The sequence below is a fragment of the Bos indicus x Bos taurus genome, chromosome 9 (genome assembly GCF_003369695.1).
Source record: "Bos indicus x Bos taurus breed Angus x Brahman F1 hybrid chromosome 9, Bos_hybrid_MaternalHap_v2.0, whole genome shotgun sequence".
NCBI lineage: Eukaryota > Metazoa > Chordata > Mammalia > Artiodactyla > Bovidae > Bos > Bos indicus x Bos taurus.
Genome location: NC_040084.1, coordinates 3,254,820 through 3,276,731, shown reverse-complemented (window position 1 = coordinate 3,276,731; position 21,912 = coordinate 3,254,820). Strand labels below are relative to the sequence as shown.

At 37.1% G+C, this 21,912-nt stretch overlaps 1 protein-coding gene across 1 annotated transcript in view; it reads left to right on the top strand.

Annotated features, from left to right (window-relative positions):
* The first annotated feature begins 514 nt into the window (after positions 1 to 514).
* The window catches only part of EYS (eyes shut homolog), a 284,045-nt gene continuing 262,647 nt past the window's right edge, over positions 515 to 21,912 (top strand). Inside the window, 6 exon segments of the mRNA XM_027552187.1 lie at positions 515 to 679; positions 681 to 908; positions 944 to 1,019; positions 1,022 to 1,267; positions 1,270 to 1,312; positions 15,034 to 15,143. Of these exon segments, the coding sequence (XP_027407988.1) occupies positions 515 to 679; positions 681 to 908; positions 944 to 1,019; positions 1,022 to 1,267; positions 1,270 to 1,312; positions 15,034 to 15,143 (868 nt within the window).

The following is a 21,912-nucleotide window of genomic DNA, read 5'->3' as shown; positions in this document are numbered from 1 at the left end:
TAAATTAATTAATTAAATCACATAAAATAAAGGTCTTGACTAGTGTGTTTCAGTTATGTTGAAACTTGGTATAAAAGACTGCAGTAAGTTGTTGGTTTAATTGTCTAATGAGACCAACACGTTTCCGAAGCAGGTGAGTATATAGTGCAGGAAGAGATACAATGTATCTTGACCACAGTCTTCCTGGCCTAGTTGCACAAAGAAGCTGCCTAGCTGCTGATGACACAGTCTTTGCAGAAAGCAAGTAAGAATTTTCTATATCATTAAGTTAATAAAACTTCATTAACTTTTTTTTCCTCTGTTTTAAAGGGCATTTTAAATAGCTGAACTCTACTCTTCTTGATCAAAATTCAGTCATCAAATCTGCTTGCACTTTGGGACTACAAAAAGAGGCCAGTTCCTAGAGAATCTCTGAATCAAGTCTCTGCTTAGAAATTTCCATCAATATTAAAAGCGTGTTTTGCAGCAATTCTTTATTACACTTTATGATAGATTGCTAGGCACAATTTTCAAAATGACTAGCAAATTAATTATGCTTGTGAGCCTGGTGATTCTTTGCAGCATGTTTACACATGTAAAAACAACATGCAAAAGGCACTTGGTGCAAGAATGGCATACATGGCCCTTAATGTATGTGGTAAATTGGACACTAAAAGAAGACATCTGCCTGAATGTCAGGCAGAGATTGCTGGCTTGGAGATGTAAATACTAAAATGAATAATTCTGGCAATCAAGTTGTTTACCAGATTTGCCCTTTGCAAATTCAAATAGGAGATATCCTCGTAATTTCTTCTGAACCATCTCTTCAATATCCAGAAATAATGAACATTTCTGAAGCATCATTCATTGACTGTCTGCAAAATACCACAAATGAAGATCAGTTATGGTTGATTTAAATCTGAAGATCAGTTATGTTTGATTTAAATCTGAAGATCAGATTTAGTTTGGTTGCAAACTAAAAGGAATGCACACTGCTAATTCTTAGTGGCTGAGTGTTAGAACACATTATTTTATCACAGTCATGGTTCATCCCTTTGTCAACTGGGCCTTGCCCTAAATGTGACAGTGAAAGAGCGATTGTGCCAGGAGAATCCGAGTTCAGAACTTTGCTCTGGGCATGGTCAATGTCTTACAGAAGTTTGGAGCAAGACGTACAGCTGTCATTGCCAGCCTGCATTCTCTGGGAAATACTTCTAGGAGTTGGATGAATCTTCTTGTAAATCATGTAAAAATAATGGCAGTGGCAATAACACAACATAAAAATGGAATAAGAAGGGTATGAATGCATCCATCACCCACCATTTACAGGTAAGATTATTTTTAAAAATAACATCACTTTATTATAATAGTAAAATAGACTGAATTCATACATGGTTACTTACCAACAGGCAGGCTACATTTTTTAGAATTTGGTAAAATTTTTAGAATTGGCTAAATTTGAATTCCAAGAATATAAAAATCCTATCAAATATTCTTTAAAATATATGCCTATTTAAAGAAGATTTCTTTAAAACACATGTGTTTTATGCTGAAATACCTGTTTTTACATTATTCTCCAAATTCACTCTTAATATTTCATTAAAAATTATCAGAATAATATGTTTTAGTTTTTAAATGAAATTCCCAAGGTTATGGTATTTGGGGAAAGCAGTTCTGGATGATAGTGCAGAATGAAGGGTATCAATGAGTTGAGGATGATTTAAAACAAAAAATCTACCTTGTTGAGGGGAAAGTATTGAAGCTGCTTGGGAGAGTTAGAGAAGAAGAAATAATTGTGAACACAAAGCAGTATTCTCTATAGTGTTGGGAAGACACTCTATAAAGTGATTGATAGATCAAAATAACAAGGAGGGAGAGAGCTTGATATAATTATTAACTTTAAAAAAATGTTAAATAATTTTCATATGCTAAATGAGAGGCATTGATGAGGAAAGTTTGCAAAGGAAGATATTTGGTCAGTGGATGAAGCAAGAAGGGCAACTTAAAAACAGTGTAACCTTAGGCTATCTGAGGCTGATATGAGAATTTAAGGGAAATAGACTATTGCTACTTGAAAGTTTACTAGGGAATTTGAATCATCAAAGGACAGTGAAGAGAAACATTGAAAAAATATAGGGAACATTTGATGTTTGGGGATGTGTGAAAGGATATCTTTCAATGACAGTTCCAGATACCTGGCATGTAGAGTTAATAGAGGTCCTGGGTGACAAAGGATCTAACAAAGGGCATCTAACAAACCTGACATAGTTGGCAATGACAGGATGGGAAAATACGTAACAGACCCACAGTACATTTTGGTCAGGAGAAGGGAATGCAGGTGAGCAGCCCATGTGGTTGAAGCAGGCTAGACTCAGGGCTATAACTGCAATTTCGTTGGGCAAATTTGAAGGGATTTGACAAGGTTTCTCTTCTGTGTGCCTGGGAAGACTCCATTGGAGCCAGACTTGAGGGGACTGTGCCATAAAATGTAATAGAAAAACTCATTATGTTCCAAAACTCACTTAAGCCAATGATTCAAAAAAATAATTTTAGACTCCTTAAGGAGGAAGTTCTGAGTCTATTTCAGAGCTTAATCCCATAAATAGCCACTGGACATCCTTTCTATATAACTGGGGTCAAATTCCCATTTGACTTTACTGGCAGTGGTCATAAAAGAGGTAAGTTACCCCGACTCAAAGCGTAACAGATAATTAAAATTAAGACAGGTAAGCAAAAAAAAAAAAAAAAACACTCAAGTTTCTGATTTAGGGTGAATGAAAGTGTAATTTAATTGAAAGCTCCTAAAGCATACATTTTATCCCGTCCAAAGAATTTTAGAGAATATTTGGCCAGAAAAGTCTCTACCATCTATTATAATACTAACTGGCACAGATGCAATCATGTATCATGGTATATTATTTCAACACTTTTATAGTGATTGCATTGAATTATTTCCCAATATTTATTTATTTATTGGCAACTTAATGGTAGATAATATGAATAACTAAAATTTAAACATGTAAAATACCTAATATTATTTTTTAAAACACTGAGCATATATCATTATTATATTCCAGTTATGAAAAATGACTTCAATTTGAAGTCCCAGAAGATATCAAAATATTAGAATATTAGAAATATTCTGTATCCTTTTGAGAATAGGAAGAAATTGAGAATGTTTACTGTAGCTTTTGGTTAGCACTACCATGACAAAGAACCACAGTGTGAGGGGCTTCAACAATAGAAGTTTATTTTCCCAAAGTTCTAGAGACTAAGTTGTCCCAGTCAAGTTATCAAGAGGATTGATTTCTCTGAGGCCTCTCTTCAGTGCATTGTCAGCCATCTCCCTGTATCTTCACCTTCCTTTCCTCTGTGGTAACTGTGCATCCTCTTCTCATAAGAACATCAGTCGTTTTTGATCAGGACCTAAACTGACTCAATGGACATGAGTTTGAATAAATTCTGGGAGTTGGTGACGGACAGGGAGGCCTGGGGTGTTGCAGTCCATGGGATTGCAAAGAGTCGGACATGACTGAGCGACTGAACTGAATTGAAACTGGTCACATCATTTAATCTTTACTATCTCTCCAAAGACCCCGTCTTCAGGGAAGTCGCACTATCAGGTTAAAAGCATTAGGATTTCAAGATAAAAATGTTGTGGGTGAGTCACAGTTTAGCCCATTACAACCACATGGACTGAAACAATGAACTATTGAATATACTACTAGTATTTAGCTGTTATGTATGGGAGTATATTGGCACACAATCATACTGATATATTTTCATTGTTTTGGAGATTGCTTAGAGGTAAATGAAGGATGAGGAGTTCTGCATTAGTGAACAGGGATGTCAGTCTATAAGGAATCTGAAAAGCAACAACTGGGCAAAACTTGTCACAAATTAAATTAAAATTCCATATATAGCATTTATTATGTTGAGAGACATTACTTTGCCAACAAAGTTTCGTCTAGTCAAAGCTATGGTTTTTCTTGTGATCATGTATGGATGTGAGAGTTGGACTGTGAAGAAGGCTGAGAGCCGAAGAATTGATGCTTTTGAACTGTGGTCTTGGAGAAGACTCTTGAGAGTCCCTTGGACTGCAAGGAGATCCAACCAGTCCATTCTGAAGAAGATCAGCCCTGGGATTTCTTTGGAAGGAATGATGCTAAAGCTGAAACTCCAGTACTTTGGTCACCTCATGCGAAGAGTTGACTCATTGGAAAAGACTCTGATGCTGGGAGGGATTGGGGGCAGGAGGAGAAGGGGACGACAGAGGATGAGATGGCTGGATGGCATCACTGACTCGATGGACGTGAGTCTGAGTGAACTCTGGGAGTTGGTGATGGACAGGGAGGCCTGGCATGCTGCGATTCATGGGGTCGCGAAGAGTCAGACATGACTGAGCGACTGATCTGATCTGATCTGATCTGATCTGATCTGATGTTGATTCTATTCCTGCTTTCTGGAGAGTTTTTATCATAAATGGATGTTGAATTTTGTCAAAGGCTTTCTCTGCATCTATTGAGATAATCATATGTTTTTTATTTTTCAATTTGTTAATGTGGTGTATTACATTGATTGATTTGTGGATATTGAAGAATCCTTGCATCCCTGGGATAAAGCCCACTTGGTCATGGTGTATGATCTTTTTAATGTATTGTTGGATTCTGATTGCTAGAATTTTGTTAAGGATTTTTGCATCTATGTTGATCAGTGATATTGGCCTGTAGTTTTCTTTTTTTGTGGCATCTTTGTCAGGTTTTGGTATTAGGGTGGTGGTGCCCTCATAGAATGAGTTTGGAAGTTTACCTTCCTCTGCAATTTTCTGAAAGAGTTTGAGTAGGATAGTGTTAGCTCTTCTCTAAATTTTTGGTAGAATTCAGCTGTGAAGCTGTCTGGACCTGGGCTTTTGTTTGCTGGAAGATTTCTGATTACAGTTTCAGTTTCCATGCTTGTGATGGGTCTGTTAAGGTTTTCTATTTCTTCCTGATTCAGTTTTGGAAAGTTGTACTTTTCTAAGAATTTGTCCATTTCTTCCATGTTGTCCATTTTATTGGCATATAATTGCTGATAGTAGTCTCTTATGATCCTTTGTATTTCTGTGTTGTCTGTTGTGATCTCTCCGTTTTCATTTCTAATTTTATTGATTTGATTTTTCTCCCTTTGTTTCTTGATGAGTCTAGCTAATGGTTTGTCAATTTTATTTATCCTTTCAAAGAACTAGCTTTTGGCTTTGTTGATTTTTGTTATGGTCTCTTTTGTTTCTTTTGCATTTATTTCTGCTCTAATTTTTAAGATTTCTTTCCTTCTACTAACCCTGGGGCTCTTCATTTCTTCTTTTTCTAGTTGCTTTAGCTGTACAGTTAGGTTATTTATTTGACTTTTTTCTTGTTTCTTGAGATATGCCTGTATTGCTATGAATTTTCCCCTTAGGACGCTTTACAGTGTCCCACACGTTTTGGGTTGTTGTGTTTTCATTTTAATTTGTTTCTATGCAAATTTTGATTACTTTTTAAATTTCTTCTGTGATTTGTTGGTTATTCAGCAGTGTGTTGTTCAGCCTCCATTTGTTGGAATTCTTAATAGTTTTTCTCCTGTAATTGAGATCTAATCTTACTGCACTGTGGTCAGAAAAGATGCTTGGAATGATTTCTATTTTTCTGAATTTACCAAGGCTAGATTTATGGCCCAGGATGTGATCTATCCTGGAGAAGGTTCCATGTGTGCTTGAGAAAAAGGTGAAATTCATTGTTTGGGGATGAAATGTCCTTTAGATATCAATTAGGTCTAACTGGTCTATTGTATCATTTAAAGTTTGTGTTTCCTTGTGAATTTTCTGTTTAGTTGATCTATCCATAGGTGTGAATGGGGTATTTTGGAAGAATCAGTATGGTGAAAATGAGTATACTACCCAAAGCAATGTATAGATTCAATGCAATCCCTATCAAGTTACCAACAGTATTCTTCACAGAGCTAGAACAAATAATTTCACAATTTGTATGGAAATACAAAAAAACCTCGAATAGCCAAAGCAATCTTGAGAAAGAAAAATGGAACTGGAGGATCAACCTGCTTGACTCCAGGCTCTACTACAAAGCCACAGTCAAGACAGTATGGTACAGGCACAAACACAGAAATATAGATCAATGGAACAAAATAGAAAGCCCAGAGATAAATCCACACACATATGGACACCTTATCTTTGACAAATGAGGCAAGAATATACAATGGATTAAAGACAATCTCTTTAACAAGTACTGCTGGAAAAACTGGTCAACCACTTGTAAAAGAATGAAACTAGAACACTTTCTAACACCATACACAAAAATAAACTCAAAATGGATTAAAGATCTAAACGTAAGACCAGAAATTATAAAACTCCTAGAGGAGAACATAGGCAAAACACTCTCTGACATACATCACAGCAGGATCCTCTATGACCCACCTCCCAGAATATTGGAAATAAAAGCAAAAATAAACAAATGGGACCTAATTAAACTTAAAAGCTTCTGCACAACAAAGGAAACTATAAGCAAGGTGAAAAGACAGCCTTCAGAATGGGAGAAAATAATAGCAAATGAAGCAACTGACAAACAACGAATCTCAAAAATGTATAAGCAACTCCTACAGCTCAATTCCAGAAAAATAAATGACCCAATCAAAAAATGGGCCAAAGAACTTAATAGACATTTCTCCAAAGAAGACATACAGATGGCTAACAAACACATGAAAAGATGCTCAACATCACTCATTATCAGAGAAATGCAAATCAGAACACTATGAGGTACCATCCCACACTGGTCAGAATGGCTGCGATCCAAAAGTCTACAAGCAATAAATGCTGGAGAGGGTGTGGAGAAAAGGGAACCCTCTTACACTGTTGGTAGGAATGCAAACTAGTACAGCCACTATGGAGAACAGTGTGGATATTCCTTAAAAAACTGGAAATAGAACTGCCTTATGATCCAGCAATCCCACTGCTGGGCATACACACTGAGGAAACCAGAATTGAAAAAGACACCTGTACCCCAGTGTTCATCGCAACACTGTTTATAATAGCCAGGACGTGGAAGCAACCTAGATGTCCATCAGCAGATGAATGGATAAGAAAGCAGTGGTACATATACACAATGGAGTATTACTCAGCCATTAAAAAGAATACATTTGAATCAGTTCTAATGAGGTGGATGAAACTGGAGCCTATTATACAGAGTGAAGTAAGCCAGAAAGAAAAACACCAATACAGTATACTAATGCATATATATGGAATTTAGAAAGATGGTAACAATAACCCTGTGTATGAGACTGCAAAAGAGACACTGATGTATAGAACAGTCTTTTGGACTCTGTGGAAGAGGGAGAGGGTGGGATGATTTGGGAGAATGGCATTGAAACATGTTTAATATCATATATGAAATGAGTCACCAGTCCAGGTTCGATGCACAACACTGGATACTTGCAGCTGGTGCACTGGGAAGACCCAGGGGATGGTATGGGGAGGGAGGAGGGAGGAGGGTTCAGGATGGGGAACACATGTATACCTGTGGCGGATTCATTTTGATATATGGCAAAACCAATACAATATTGTAAAGTTAAAAAAATAAAATAAAATAAAGCCAACAAAAAGATAAATTAAAATTTCATTTTACTCGGTGACAGGGCTATTGCAAATTTATGTGAAATGGTTTTGTAAGGACATTTGTCCATTGGAATTTTGTTAGAGCCTGAAAATTTAGCGTGGGCAGCTACCCCACATTCGAAGTCAGGGGCAGTGGCCAAGAGTGCCAGGCTGCCATGGTGCATGAACAGTCGAGAGGAGCTAACCCACGTCTGAGTTCAGGGGCGGCAGTGGAGAGGAGCGACCCTGCATCAGAGGTTAAGGGCGGCAGCCCGGAGGAGCAACCCCACCTCCAAGGAGCGGTGGCTGCACGGGCACAGGAGGGCCTAGAGGAGTTATTCCATGTTCAAGGTCAGAAGGGGTGGCAGTGAGGAGATACCCTTTGTCCAAGGTAGGAGCAGCAGTAGCACTTTTCTGGAGCAGCCATGAAGAGATACCCCACGTCCAAGGTAAGAGAAACCCAAATAAGATGGTAGGTTTTGCAAGAGGACAACAGAGGGCAGACACACAGAAACCATACTCACAGAAAACTAGTCAATATAATCACACTAGGACCACAGCCTTGTCTAACACAATGAAACTAACCCATGCCTTGGGGCCACCCAAGATGGGCAGGTCATGGTGGAGAGGTCTGACAGAATGTGGTCCACTGGAGAAGGGAATGACAAACTACTTCAGTATTCTGGCCTTGAGAACCCCATGAACTGTATGAAGAGGCAAAATGATAGGGTACTGAAAGAGGAACTCCCCAGGTCAGTAGGTGCCCACTATGCTACTGGAGATCAGTGGAGAAATAACTCCAGAAAGTATGAAGGGATGGAGCCAAAGCAAAAACAGTACCCAGTTGTGGACGTGACTCATGATAGAAGCAAGGTCTGATGCTGTAAAGAGCAATATTGCATAGGAACCTGGAACGTCAGGTCCATGAATCAAGGTAAATTGGAAGTGGTCAAACAAGAGATGACAAGAGTGAACGTCAACATTCTAGGAATCAGAGAACTAAAATGGACTGGAATGGGTGAATTTAACTCAGATGACCATTATATCTACTACTGCGGGCAGGAATCCCTCAGAAGATATGGAGTAGCCATCATGGACAACAAAAGAGTTTGAAATGCAGTACTTGGATGCAATCTCAAAAATGACAGAATGATCTCTGTTCGTTTCCAAGGCAAACCATTTAATATCACAGTAATCCAAGTCAATGCCCCAACCAGTAATGCTGAAGAAGCTGAAGTTGAACAGTTCTATGAAGACCTACAAGACCTTTTAGAACTAACACCCCAAAAAGATGTCCTTTTCATTATAGGGGACTGGAATGCAAAAGTAGGAAGTCAAGAAACATGTGGAGTAACAGGAAAATTTGGCCTTGGAGTATGGAATGAAGCAGGGCAAAGAATAATAGAGTTTTGCCAAGAAAATGCAGTGGTCATAGCGAACACCTTCTTCCAAGAACACAAGAGAAGACTCCACACATGGACATCACAAGATGGTCAACACTGAAATCAGACTGATTATATTCTTTGCAGCCAAAGATGGAGAAGCTCTATACAGTCAGCAAAAACAAGACCAGGAGCTGACTGTGGCTTAGACCATGAACTCCTTATTGCCAAATTCAGACTTAAATTGAAGAAAGTAGGGAAAACCACCAGACCATTCAGTATGACCTAAATAAAATCCCTTATGATTATACAGTGCAAGTGAGAAATAGATTTAAGGGACTAGATCTGATAGAGTGCCTGATGGACTATGGACTGAGGTTTGTGACATTGTACAGGAGATAGCGATCAAGACCATGCCCATGGAAAATAAATGCAAAAAAGAAAAATGGCTGCCTGGGGAGGCCTTATAGCTGTGAAAACAAGAGAAGCAAAAAGAAAAGGAGAAAAGGAAAGATATAAGCATCTGAATGCAGAGTTCCAAAGAATAGCAAGAAGAGTTAAGAAAGCCTTCCTCAGCAATCAATGCAAAGAAATAGAGGGAAACAACAGAATGGGAAAGTCTATAGATCTCTTCAAGAAAATTAGAGATACCAAGGGAATATTTCATGCAAAGATGGGCTCGATAAAGGACAGAAATCATACGGACCTGACAGAAGCAGAAGATATTAAGAAGAGGTGGCAAGAATAAACAGAAGAACTGTACAAATAAGATCTTCATGACCCAGATAATCACGATGGTGTGATCACTCACCTAGAGCCAGACGTCCTGGAATGTGAAGTCAAGTGGGCCTTAGAAACCATCACTATGAACAAAGCTAGTGGAGGTGAAGGAATTCCAGTTGAGCTATTTCAAAATCTGAAAGATGATGCTGTGAAAGTGCTGCACTCAATATGCCAGCAAATTTGGAAAACTCAGCAGTGGCCACAGGACTGGAAAATGTTAGTTTTTATTCCAATCCCAAAGAAAGGCAATGCCAAAGAATGTGCAAACTACCGCACAATTTCACTCATCTCACACGCTAGTAAAGTAATGCTCAAAATTCTCCAAGACAGGCATCAGCAATACATGAACTGTGAACTTCCAGTTGTTCAAGCCAGTTTTAGAAAAGGCAGAGAAACCAGAGATGAAATTCCCAACAGCTACTGGATCATTGAAATAGCAAGAGAGTTCCAGGAAAGCATCTATTTCTTCTTTATTGACTATGCCAATACTTTGACTTTGTGGATCACAATAAACTGTGGAAAATTCTGAAAGAGATCAGAATACCAGACCACCTGACCTGCCTCTTGAGAAATTTGTATGCAGGTCAGGAAGCAACAGTTAGAACTCGATATCAAACAACAGACTGGTTCCAAATAGGAAAAGAAGTATGTCAAGACTGTATATTGTCACCCTGCTTATTTAACTTCTATGCAGAGTACATCATGAGAAACGCTGGGCTGGAAGCAGAAGCACAAGCTGGAGTCAAAAATGCCAGGAGAAATATCAATAACCTCAGAAATGTAGATAACACCATCCTCATGGTAGAAAGCAAAGAGGAACTAAAAAGTCTCTTGATGAAAGTAAAAGAGGAGAGTGAAAAAGTTGGTTTAAAGCTCAACATTCAGAAAACGAAGATCATGGCATCCGGTCCCATCACTTCATGGGAATCAGATGGGGAAACAGTGGAAACAGTATCAGACTTTATTTTGTGGGGCTCCAAAATCACTGCAGATGGTGACTGTATCCATGAAATTAAAAGACGCTTACTCCTTGGAAGAAAAGTTATAACCAAGATAGATGGCATATTGAAAAGCAGAGACATTATTTGCCAACAAATGTCCATCTAGTCAAGGCTATGGTTTTTCCTCTGGTCATGTATGCATGTGAGAGTTGGACTATGACAAAAGCTGAGCATCGTAGAACTAATGCTTTTGAACTGTGGTGTTGGAAAAGACTCTTGAGAGTCCCTTGGACTGTAAGGAGATCCAACCAGTCCATTCTGAAGGAGATCAGCCCTGGGATTTCTTTGGAAGGAATAATGCTAAAGCTGAAACTCCAGTACTTTGGTCACCTCATGTGAAGAATTGACTCATTGGAGAAGACGCTGATGCTGGGAGGGATTCGAGTCAGGAGGAGAAGGGGACGACAGAGGATGAGATGGCTGGATGGCATCACTGACTCGATGGACGTGAGTCGGAATGAACTCTGGGAGTTGGTGATAGACAGGAAGGGCTAGCGTGCTGCGATTCATGGGGTCGCAAATAGTCGGACATGACTGAGTAACTGAATTGAACTGAACTGAAATTTTGTAGACACATTCCTCCGTGAAGGATATGTGCAATTCTGTGCAATTAATTGCATAGATACATGCTATGCAATGTTTGGGCTTTTGGTATATCAAAACATAGCTTGTACAACTGGGATTTGGAAAAAGATATCAGTTCACTTCAGTTGCTCAGTCATGTCTGACTTTTTGGGACCCCATGAATTGCAGCACGCCAGGCCTCCCTGTCCATCACCGTCTCACGGAGTTCACTGAAATTCATGTCCATCATCTCGGTGATGCTGTCCAGCATCTCATGCACTGTTTTCCCCTTCTCCTCCTGTACCCAATCCCTACCAGCATCAGAGTCTTTTCCAATGAGTCAACTCTTCACATGAGGTGGCCAAAGTACTGGAGTTTCAGCTTCAGCATCATTCCTTCCAAAGTAATTCCAGGGCTGATCTCCTTCAGAATGGACTGGTTGGATCTCCTTGCAGTCTAAGGGACTCTCAGGAGTCTTCTCCAACACCACAGTTCAAAAGCATGAGTTCTTCGGCGCTCAGCTTTCTTCATAGTCCAACTCTCACATCCATACATGACCACTGGAAAAACCATAGCCTTGACTAGATGGAGCTTTGTTGGCAAAGTAATGTCTCGTGTTTTAATATGCTATCTAGGTTGATCATAATTTTCCTTCCAAGGAGTAAGCATCTTTTAATTTCATGGCAGCAATTATCATCTGCAGTGATTTTGGAGCCCCCCAAAATAAAGTCTGACTGTTTCCACAATTCCCCATCTATTTCCCATGAAGTAATGAGACCAGATACCATGATCTTTGTTTTCTGAATGTTGAGCTTTAAGCCAGGTTTTTCACTCTCCTCTGTCACTTTCATCAAGAGGCTTTTTAGTTCCTCTTCACTTTCTGCCATAAGGATGGTGTCATCTGCATATCTGAGGTTATTGATATTTCTCCCGGCAATCTTGATTCCAGCTTGTGCTTCTTCCAGCCCAGCTTTTCTCATGATGTACTCTGCATATAAGTTAAATATGCAGGGTGACAATTTACAGCCTTGAAGTACTCCTTTCCCTATTTGGAATCAGCCTGTTCGATGTCGAGTTCTAACTGTTGCTTCCTGACCTGCATACAGGTTTCTCAAGAGGCAGGTCAAGTGGTCTGGTATTTCCACCTCTTCCAGAATTCTGCACAGTTATTGTGATCCACACAAGTCTTTGGCATAGTCAATAAAGCAGAAATAGATATTTATCTGGAACTCTCTTGCTTTTTCGAGGATCCAGCAGATGTTGGCAATTTCATCTCTGGTTCCTCTTCCTTTTCTAAAACCGACTTGAACATCTGGAAGCTCACCTTTTACATATTGCTAAAGCCTGACTTGGAGAATTTTGAGCATTCCTTTACTAGCGTGTGTGATGCATGCAGTTGTTCAGTAGTTTGAACATTCTTTGGCATTGTCTTTCTTTGGGATTGGAATGAAAATTGACCTTTTCCAGTACTGTGGCCACTGCCAAGTTTTCCAAATTTTCTGGCAAATGGAATGCAGCACTTTCACAGCATCATCTTTCAGGATTTGAAATAGCTCAACTGGAATTCCATCACCTCCACTAACTTTGTCCGTAGTGATGGCTTCTAAGGCCCACTTGACTTCACATTCCAGGATATCTGGCTCTAGGTGAGTGATCACACCATCGTGATTATCTGGGTCATGAAGATCTTTTTTGTACAGGTCTCCTGTGTATTCTTGCCACCTCTTCTTAATATCTTCTGCTTCTGTCAGGTCCGTACCATTTCTGTCCTTTGTCGAGCCCATCTTTGCATGAAATGTTCCCTTGGCATCTCTAATTTTCTTTAAGAGATCTCTAGTCTTTTCCATTCTGTTGTTTTCCTCTATTTCTTTGCATTGATTGCTGAGAAGGCTTTCTTATATCTCCTTGCCATTCTTTGAAACTCTGCATTCAGATGCTTATATCTTTCCTTTTATCTTTTGCTTCTCTTCTTTTCACAGCTAATTATAAGGCCTCCCCAGACAGCCATTTTGCTCTTTTGCATTTCTTTTCTATGGGGATGGTCTTGATTCCTGTCTCCTGTATAATGTTATGAACCTCTGTCCATAGTTCATCAGGGAATCTATCAGATCTAGGCCCTTAAATCTATTTTTCACTTCCACTGTATAATCACAATGGATTTGATTTATGTTATACCTGAATGATCTAGTGGTTTTCTCTACTTTCTTCAATTTAAGTCTGAATTTGGCAATAAGGAGTTCATGATCTGAGCCACAGTCAGCTCCTGGTTTCATTTTTGCTGACTCTATAGACCTTCTCCTTCTTTGACTGCAAAGAGTATAATCAGTCTGATTTCGGTGTTGACCATCTGGTGATGTCCATGTGTAGAGTCTTCTCTTGTGTTGTTGGAAGAGGGTGTTTGCTATGACCAGTGCATTCTCTTGGCAAAACTCTATGAACCTTTGTCCTGCTTCCTTCAGTCCTCCAAGGCCAAATTTGCTTGTTACTCTAGGTGTTTCTTGACTTCCTACTTTTACATTCCATTCCCCTTAATGAAAAGGATATCTTTTATTGGTATTAGTTCTAAAAGGTCTTGTAAGTCTTCATAGAACCATTCAACTTCAGCTTCTTCAGCGTTACTGGTTGGGGCATAGACTTGGATTACTGTATAGCAGCTAGAAAATGAAAATTTAAAAATTTGTGCATAGCTTCTGAGAATCCAAGAAGTCTTTTCTATTTTTCCAAAGAATTTTAGATTAGGCTTTATTTCATTGATTGGATTTTACTCTGGAAATAATCAGTTTGAGATCCATCCTCTTAGAACAAAATTTTAAGTATAAAATATATTATTATTTGACATAATATTTTGAAGTGTAATGCTGTGGAGCAGAATTCTAGTGGTTATTTTTTCTTGCTTGACTGAAACTTCATGCCCTAGTTTTTCTTCACATGTTATAATACCTTTGTATTTTCCTTGTTTGAGTCATTACTGTGGCTACATGGTAGGGCTAAAACACAACAAACATTTGAATGTGTCATTTTGTATATTACCACTGCAATGTTACCAGTGTATGTTGAAAAACTGGGACTTACATGTAGTTATCTATTCCCAAAACATAATTAACACATTCAGATAATTTTTTTACTGAATTGTTAAATTCAGATAAAGTGTTACTGTGATCTGAATTAACACATTCAGATTATCATAAAAATTAGCTAAAGCCCAAATACCAACAATCATCAAAGTATTTTTAATAGTGTCATATGGTGTGTGTGTGTGTATACTCAGTTGTGTCCAAATCTTTGTGATCCCATAGACTGTAGCCCACCAGGCTCCTCTGTCCATGGGATTCTTCAGGCAAGAACACTGGAGTGGACTGCCATGTCCTCCTCCAGGTGATCTTCCCAACCCAGTGATTGAACCTGAGGCTCTTATGTTTCCTGCATTGGTAGGTTCTTTATTACTAGTGTCACTTGGGAAGCCCTGTCTTGTGGTAAGAGGATAGAAAAAAAGAGATTAAATTTACTGAAATTAATTTTGTTTCCACTTAAATCCATCTTCATGAGGCACTATTTCTAAATTAATATTACTTTTTTTGGAAAATGTTATGATATTAACAATGAAAGAATTTAGGAAAAATCTATGACCAATGAAAACAATCTATGAGTGCAATGTAAATATTTTAATCTAGTTGAAACATTGATTTTATTTTATCTTTATAAGCATAACTTGTTCAGAAATAATTGGCCAATGGCAATGACATATCTGCTTCCATGGGAACTATAGAAATATTACTGCAAGTATCTTCCTTTGTGAATGTGAGGAACCATTTTCAGGTAAAAATTCACATGTATGTATATATACATACACACAAATAGTTTTAATTTAGTCATTTATTTCAACTTAAACTTGAAATGTTTCAATTATTACTGATGAATACAAGCTTAGTGATTATATACTCAGACTTTTTAGGGATAAAATTAAGAGATCAATTTGGTTAACAATTAATTATTTTGCTACATATTTCATAATATATGGAGAATCTGGACACAGGTTAAACAGTCTTATTATCATAAAATATATTTTATTCTTAGGTACAAACATTGATTTAGAAATACTGTATATTTTGCACATATTTGCAAAATTGTATCTAATGTTTCTGCTTATATAACAAGTCATTTCTGGCAATTTCCCTTTCATAAAGAATAAAAAAGTTTTATTCCTTCTTGAATGAATTTAAAGATGTGAAACAAAATTATTGTTGAAGCCAATAGTACTTTTTTTTTTAACTTTTCATTAAATATTTGACAATGAAATTGTGTTTAAACCATTCTTATCTCATCTTTGATCTCTCCTATAGTTTTCATATTCTGGGAAATATACCTGACCATCAGTATATTTAAAAATTATTTGGGTCAACTGTGTCTCCTGTCATGTGTAGATACCTAAAGAATCCTTTCCTGGTAAAAGTAAAAGTTATGTGTTTCTCAAACTGTCAGGAGTGATAGCTCCAAATGTTTCTCTTACACATCCTTCCACCTACCATAGTTGAGATAGATTTGAAAGTTTAGTAGAGTGTATCAGTTCAGTTCAGTTCAGTTGCTCAGTTGTGTCCAACTCTTTACAACACAGTGGACTGCAGCACCCCAGGCTTCCTTGTCCATCATCAACTCCTGGAGCTTAATTAAACTCATGTCCATCAAGTCGGTAATGCCATCCAACCATCTTATCCTCTGTTGTCCCCTTCTCCTCTGGCTTTCAAACATTCCCAGCATCAGGGTCTTTTCAAATGAGTCAGTTCACATCAGATGGCCAAAGTATTGAAAATCAGCTTCAGCATGAGTTCTTCCAATGAAAATTCAGGTCGGATTTCCATTAGGATTGATTGGTTGGATCTCCTTGCAGTCCAAGGGACTCAAGAATCTTCTCCAGTACCACAGCTCAAAAGCATCAATTCTTCAGTGCTCAGCTTACTTTATAGTCCAACTCTCATATCCATACAAGACTACTGGAAAAATCATAGCTTTGACTAGATGGAACTTTGTTGGCAAAGTAATGTCTCTGCTTTTTAATATGCTGTCTAGGTTGGTCATAGCTTTTCTTCCAATGAGCAAGCACCTTTCAATTTCATGGCTATATTCACCATCTTCAGTGATTTTGGAGCCCCCAAAACTGAAGTCTCTCACTGTTTTCAGTGTTTCCCCATCTATTTGCCATAAAGTGATGGGACCAGATGTCATGATTTTGGTTTTCTGAGTGTTGAATTTTAAGCCAAGTTTTTCACTATCTTTTTTCACTTTCATCAAGAGGCTCTTTGCTTTCTTCCATAAGGATGGTGTCATCTGTGTATCTGAGGTTATTGATATTTCTTCTGGCAATCTTTATTCCATCTTGTGCATCGTTTAGCCTGGCATTTCACATGATGTACTCTGCATATAAGTTAAATAAGCTGGGTGACAGTATACAGCCTTGATGTACTCCTTTCCAGATTTGGAACCAGTCCGTTGTTATATATCAAGTTCTAACTATTACTCCTTTACCTGCATACAGATTTCTCATGAGGCAGGTATGGTGGTCTGGTATTCCCATCTTTTGAAGAATTTTTTCACAGTTTGTTGTGATCTACACAGACAAAGACTTCAGTGTAATTAATAAAGCAGAAGTAGATGCTTTTCTGGAACTCTCTTGCTTTATCCATGATCTAATGAATGTTGGCAATTTGACCTCTCATTCTTCTGCTTTTTCTAAATCCACCTTGAACATCTTGAAATTCATGGTTCACATACTGTTGAAGCCTGGCTAGGAGAATGTTGAGCATTACTTTGCTAGCATGTGAGATGAGTGCAATTGCACGGTAGTTTGAACATTTCTTTGGCATTATCTTTCTTTGGAGTTGGAATGAAAAATGACTTTTCCAGTACTCTGTCCACTGCTGAGTTTTTCAGATTTGCAGGCATATTTAGTGCAGCACTTTTGTAGCATCATCTTTTAAGATTTGAAATAGCTCAACTGGAATTCTATCCCCTCCACTAGCTCTGTTCATAGTGATGCTTCATAAGGCCCACTTGACTTCACATTCCGGGATGTCTTGCTCTAGGTGAGTGATCACACATTCGTGGTTATCTTGGTCATAAATATATTTTTTGTATAGTTCTTCTGTGTATTCTTGCCACGTCTTCTTAATATCTTCTGCTTCTGTTAGGTTCATATAATATCTGTCCTTTATTGTGCCCATTTTTGCATGAAATATTCCCTTAATATATCTAGTTTTCTTGAAGAGATCTCTAGTCTTTCCCATTCTATTGTTTTATTCTATTTCTTTGCATTGATCACTGAGGAAGCCTTTCTTATCTCTCCTCACTATTCTTTGGAACTCTGCATTCAGATGGGTATATCTTTCTCTTTATCCTTTGCCTTTCACGTCTCTTCTTTTCTCAGTTATCTATAAAGTCTCTTCAGACAATGATTTTTTCCTTTTTGCATTTCTTTTTCTTGAGGATGGTCATGATCACTGCTCCCTGTACAATGTCAGGAACCTCAGTCCATAGTTCTTGGCACTCTGTCTACCAGGTCTAATCCCTTGAATCTATTTGTCACTTTCACTGTATAATCATATGGGATTTGATTTTGGTCATACCTGAATGATCTATTGGTTTTCCCTACTTTCTTCAATTTAATTCTGCATTTGGCAATAAGAAATTCAAGGTCTGAGCCACAGTTCACTCCTGGTCTTATCTTTGCTGACTGTATAGAGCTTCTCTATCTTTGACTGCAAATAATATAATCAATATAATTTTGGTATTTATCATCTTGTGTATCAGTCATTGCCTATAATAAGAGGGTTTGGTATGCTGTGAGTACAACTGTCTTAAAGAAATGTTTGCAGGGCTTTTTTCTCAGGTAATTTATTTTCTTGAGATAGGATATGAGCGGAAAGATGTTTTTTAATATCTTACCACATCCTGCAGATGTATGAAGACCATATAATTCATCTTCCAAAACATGGTATTTTTTGGACAGAAAGTGAAAATGAAATTTTCTCAGTTGTGTCCAACTCTTTGTGACCCCATGAACTATACAGTCCACGGAATTCTCCAGGCCAGAATTCTGGAGTGGGTATTCTTTCCCTTCTCCAGAGGATCTTCCCAACCCAAGGATTGAACCCAGGTCTCCCGTACTGCAGGCAAATTCTTTACCATATGAGCCACAGAAGAGGTAGCTAAAAGACCTCCATAAATATTTGAAATGTTTTTTATTCTCTGGCAAATTGATTTCATTAAATAGACAGACATATAAAGTATCTCTATTCAAAATTTACTTTTAATCATATAATTTCCAAAGAAAATATTGCAATTTGTCCTCTGCAAATCTAAAGGACATTTTAAAACATATTTTAAATTGATTTTCTGAAATATTACAAATGATATAAGAGAAGCTATGTATACTTTTTTTTTTTTCCTGAAGAATGAGTATTTTTTTCAATATGATCTTACAGTTGTAATTTTTTGGAACTCTACCTATACCATCTTAAAAACTGCATTTATGATTAATAAATTTGAACTTGTTAATAGTTTCAATTGACCCTTCTATGCTCTCTTAATTGAACACATTTTCACTGAACACATGTTGAAAGTGAAGGTGAAAGTGAAGTCGCTCAGTCGTGTCCGACTCTGTGACTCCACGGAGTGTAGCCTACCAGGCTCTTCCATCCATGGGATTTCCCAGGCAAGAGTACTGGAGTGGGTTGCCATTTCCTTCTCCAGAGGATCTTTCTGACTCAGGGATCGAACCCAGTTTTCCCCACATTGTATGCAAACACTCTGTGCCACCAAAGAAGTCACATGTTGAGGTTCCTGTTCATCTCAAATGAAAATATGGTAGTGTTAAATATTCTCAATTTTATTTATTTTTGCCTAAAATACATCAATAAAGTATTTCCATAGGAGCTATATTTTTATTCTTTTCAGAGTTATTTTTTGCAAACATTTTCAAAGAGAATCCTAATGAAATAAGTGATCTCTACATATGATTCTTTTGGATGTTTGAAAAATCTGATGTTGCTGTGTTTGAGTTCCATTATATCCTGCCAAAATTAATCTTTGAAACATAGGGTCTCCTTCAAATGTTGTATCCCACAGGTGTAGATATTACAAAGCTCAATTATAACATTTATAATCTCGAGCAGTTTTGAAGTCGTTGAACATGTTAAGTGTCTTCATTGTATTGTAGAGGGACAAGTTTTAATGCCTTGAAAATAAGAATAATTAACTAAAACTTTCAGAAAATTATCCTTGTCCCTAACTTATCGTTTTTATTGTCAATTACTTGTAGCTGGTTTTGAATGAGATGCAATAAAAACTTACAAAATTCTTCACTAAAATTCCAAAACCTTCCTGAGATACTGTATTATTTTCAGTCATTCTTCACAAGTTCAAACATTTCTAAAATCAAATTGCTAATGGATAGCAGAAAGAGAAAGCATATTTTGTCATTTTATTTTTTTCAATATCAGCTTTATAGAAAAAATTGTCCATTTACCTGTGAATATTTTCAATTATTTGTAAAATTTTCGACTATAGATTATATTCTACTTATGTGGACATCACATCTGGTTTGCTTTTAAAATATGAATTACAAATGAATCACAATAAATTCCAACTACATATCTTTTCCATCCTTTTCTCAACTTGATCAAACAATATATATTCATGATAAATTTAAAGATATATATAATTTTTAGCACAGCACACATAACTTTTTCTTTGAATATTTTTAGTGAATTTTCAAGAGCATTCTTAACGTTGTCAGATTGCTTGCCTTCAACAGAATAAATTTATAAAACTTTATTTTAACTCAATAAAATGAAAGGAAAAAATCAAACTATTATTGAAATGAACTGATTATCTATTTGAAATCTCTGATTTAAGGGTACTGTCTTCTACCTTTTAAATTTGTACCTATTTATTCTGTTTACTGAGCCAAAACATTTATAATAATCACTTTAATTTTTGTGTGTACAGACAAATTTGCAATAGAAAATGAGGAAAATAATTTTGGCATAGTCATTTGACCTAAATGAAAACTCATGCCTCACAGAGTGTTATATAAGAATATCTCCTGCATCTGAACCCAATTCATCAGTGTAAGGGGATTTTTAAAAATAATCCCTAACATCTAAATAGATGCTGATACTTCTTAAGCAAGCATGTGTCTTCTGGCTTCATGTAGTCAGTGATGTCACTATTCTCAGTGGTGAATCATTACAGTGACATAGTAAACTCATTACCAAATTTAAAGGGAAATAAATTTGAAGCATGCTTTTTATGAAAAATGTATACTACTTCATTTAAATTATTTATTGTAAAATAAGAAATAAACATCAGAAAACCATAAAATAAACAAATCACTGTATACTTAGACCTGGAGATTGCAAACTTTTTTTTTCTGTAATGAATAAGATAGTAAATATTTTATATATTCTGAGACATGTGGTATTATCACAGTAACTCAATTCTGCTATTGCAAGGTGAAATCATCCATAGGCAGTATGTAAATAAATTTATTTTATTATTTTCAATAAAATTTTATTTTCAAAAATAGGTGGAAGACCATATTTGGCTTACAGCTGTAATTTACCAACCCCTTTATACCATCCTCTATAGCAAGGATATATAGATTCTCTACAAACTCCATGACTGGAATGTTTGGCCTCAGTTTGTCTTTCATGTAAAACATATACACATAACCCATAATTTCCTGAGGTTCCACTGACCCAGATTATTTGCACTGAGTAAAGACATGTAGTTATCACTAGTTAACTTTCAAGTTTCTCCTCATGGTAAGTTAAATACTATTTAGGTATCCTATAAAAGGCCATGACTGAATTTAAAATACAAAGTAGAGATTTATGAAGCACAATTGTTTACTTAAATGCAAATGTGAATAATAGTATTTAGTCAGAAAAATACAGGACAAATGGTCATTTGATAACTTGGGAAAATTTATATCTCAGAAACAATATAGCCCACAGACTTGGCTAACTAAGTGAAATTATGAGCCATGCCTTGTAGGGCCACCCAAGATAGACACATCATGGTGGACAGTTCTGACAAAACCTGGTGCACTGGTGAAGAGAATGTCAAACCACTGCAGCATTCTTGCCTTGAGAACCCCAAGAATAGTATGAAAAGGCAAAAATATATGACACTGAGAGATGAATTTCTCAGGTTGGTATGTGCCCAATAAACTACTGGAGAAGAGCTGAGAAATAGCTCCAGAGGGAATGAAGAGGCTGAGCCAAGCAGAAACAACACACAGTTGAGGATGTGTCTGGTGGTGAAAATATAGTCCAGTGGTGTAAAGAACAATGTTGCATGGGAATCTGGAATGTTAGGTCAATGAAGCAAGATAAATTGGAAGTGGTCATGCAGGAGATGGCAAGAGTGGACATCAACATTTCAGGAATCAGTCAACTAAAGTGGATGGGAATGGGTGAATTTAACTCAGATGACCATTATATCTACTACTGTGGGCAAGAATCCCTTAGAAGAAATGGAATAGTCCTCATCACCTACATAAGAGTCTGAAACGCAGTACTTGGGTGCA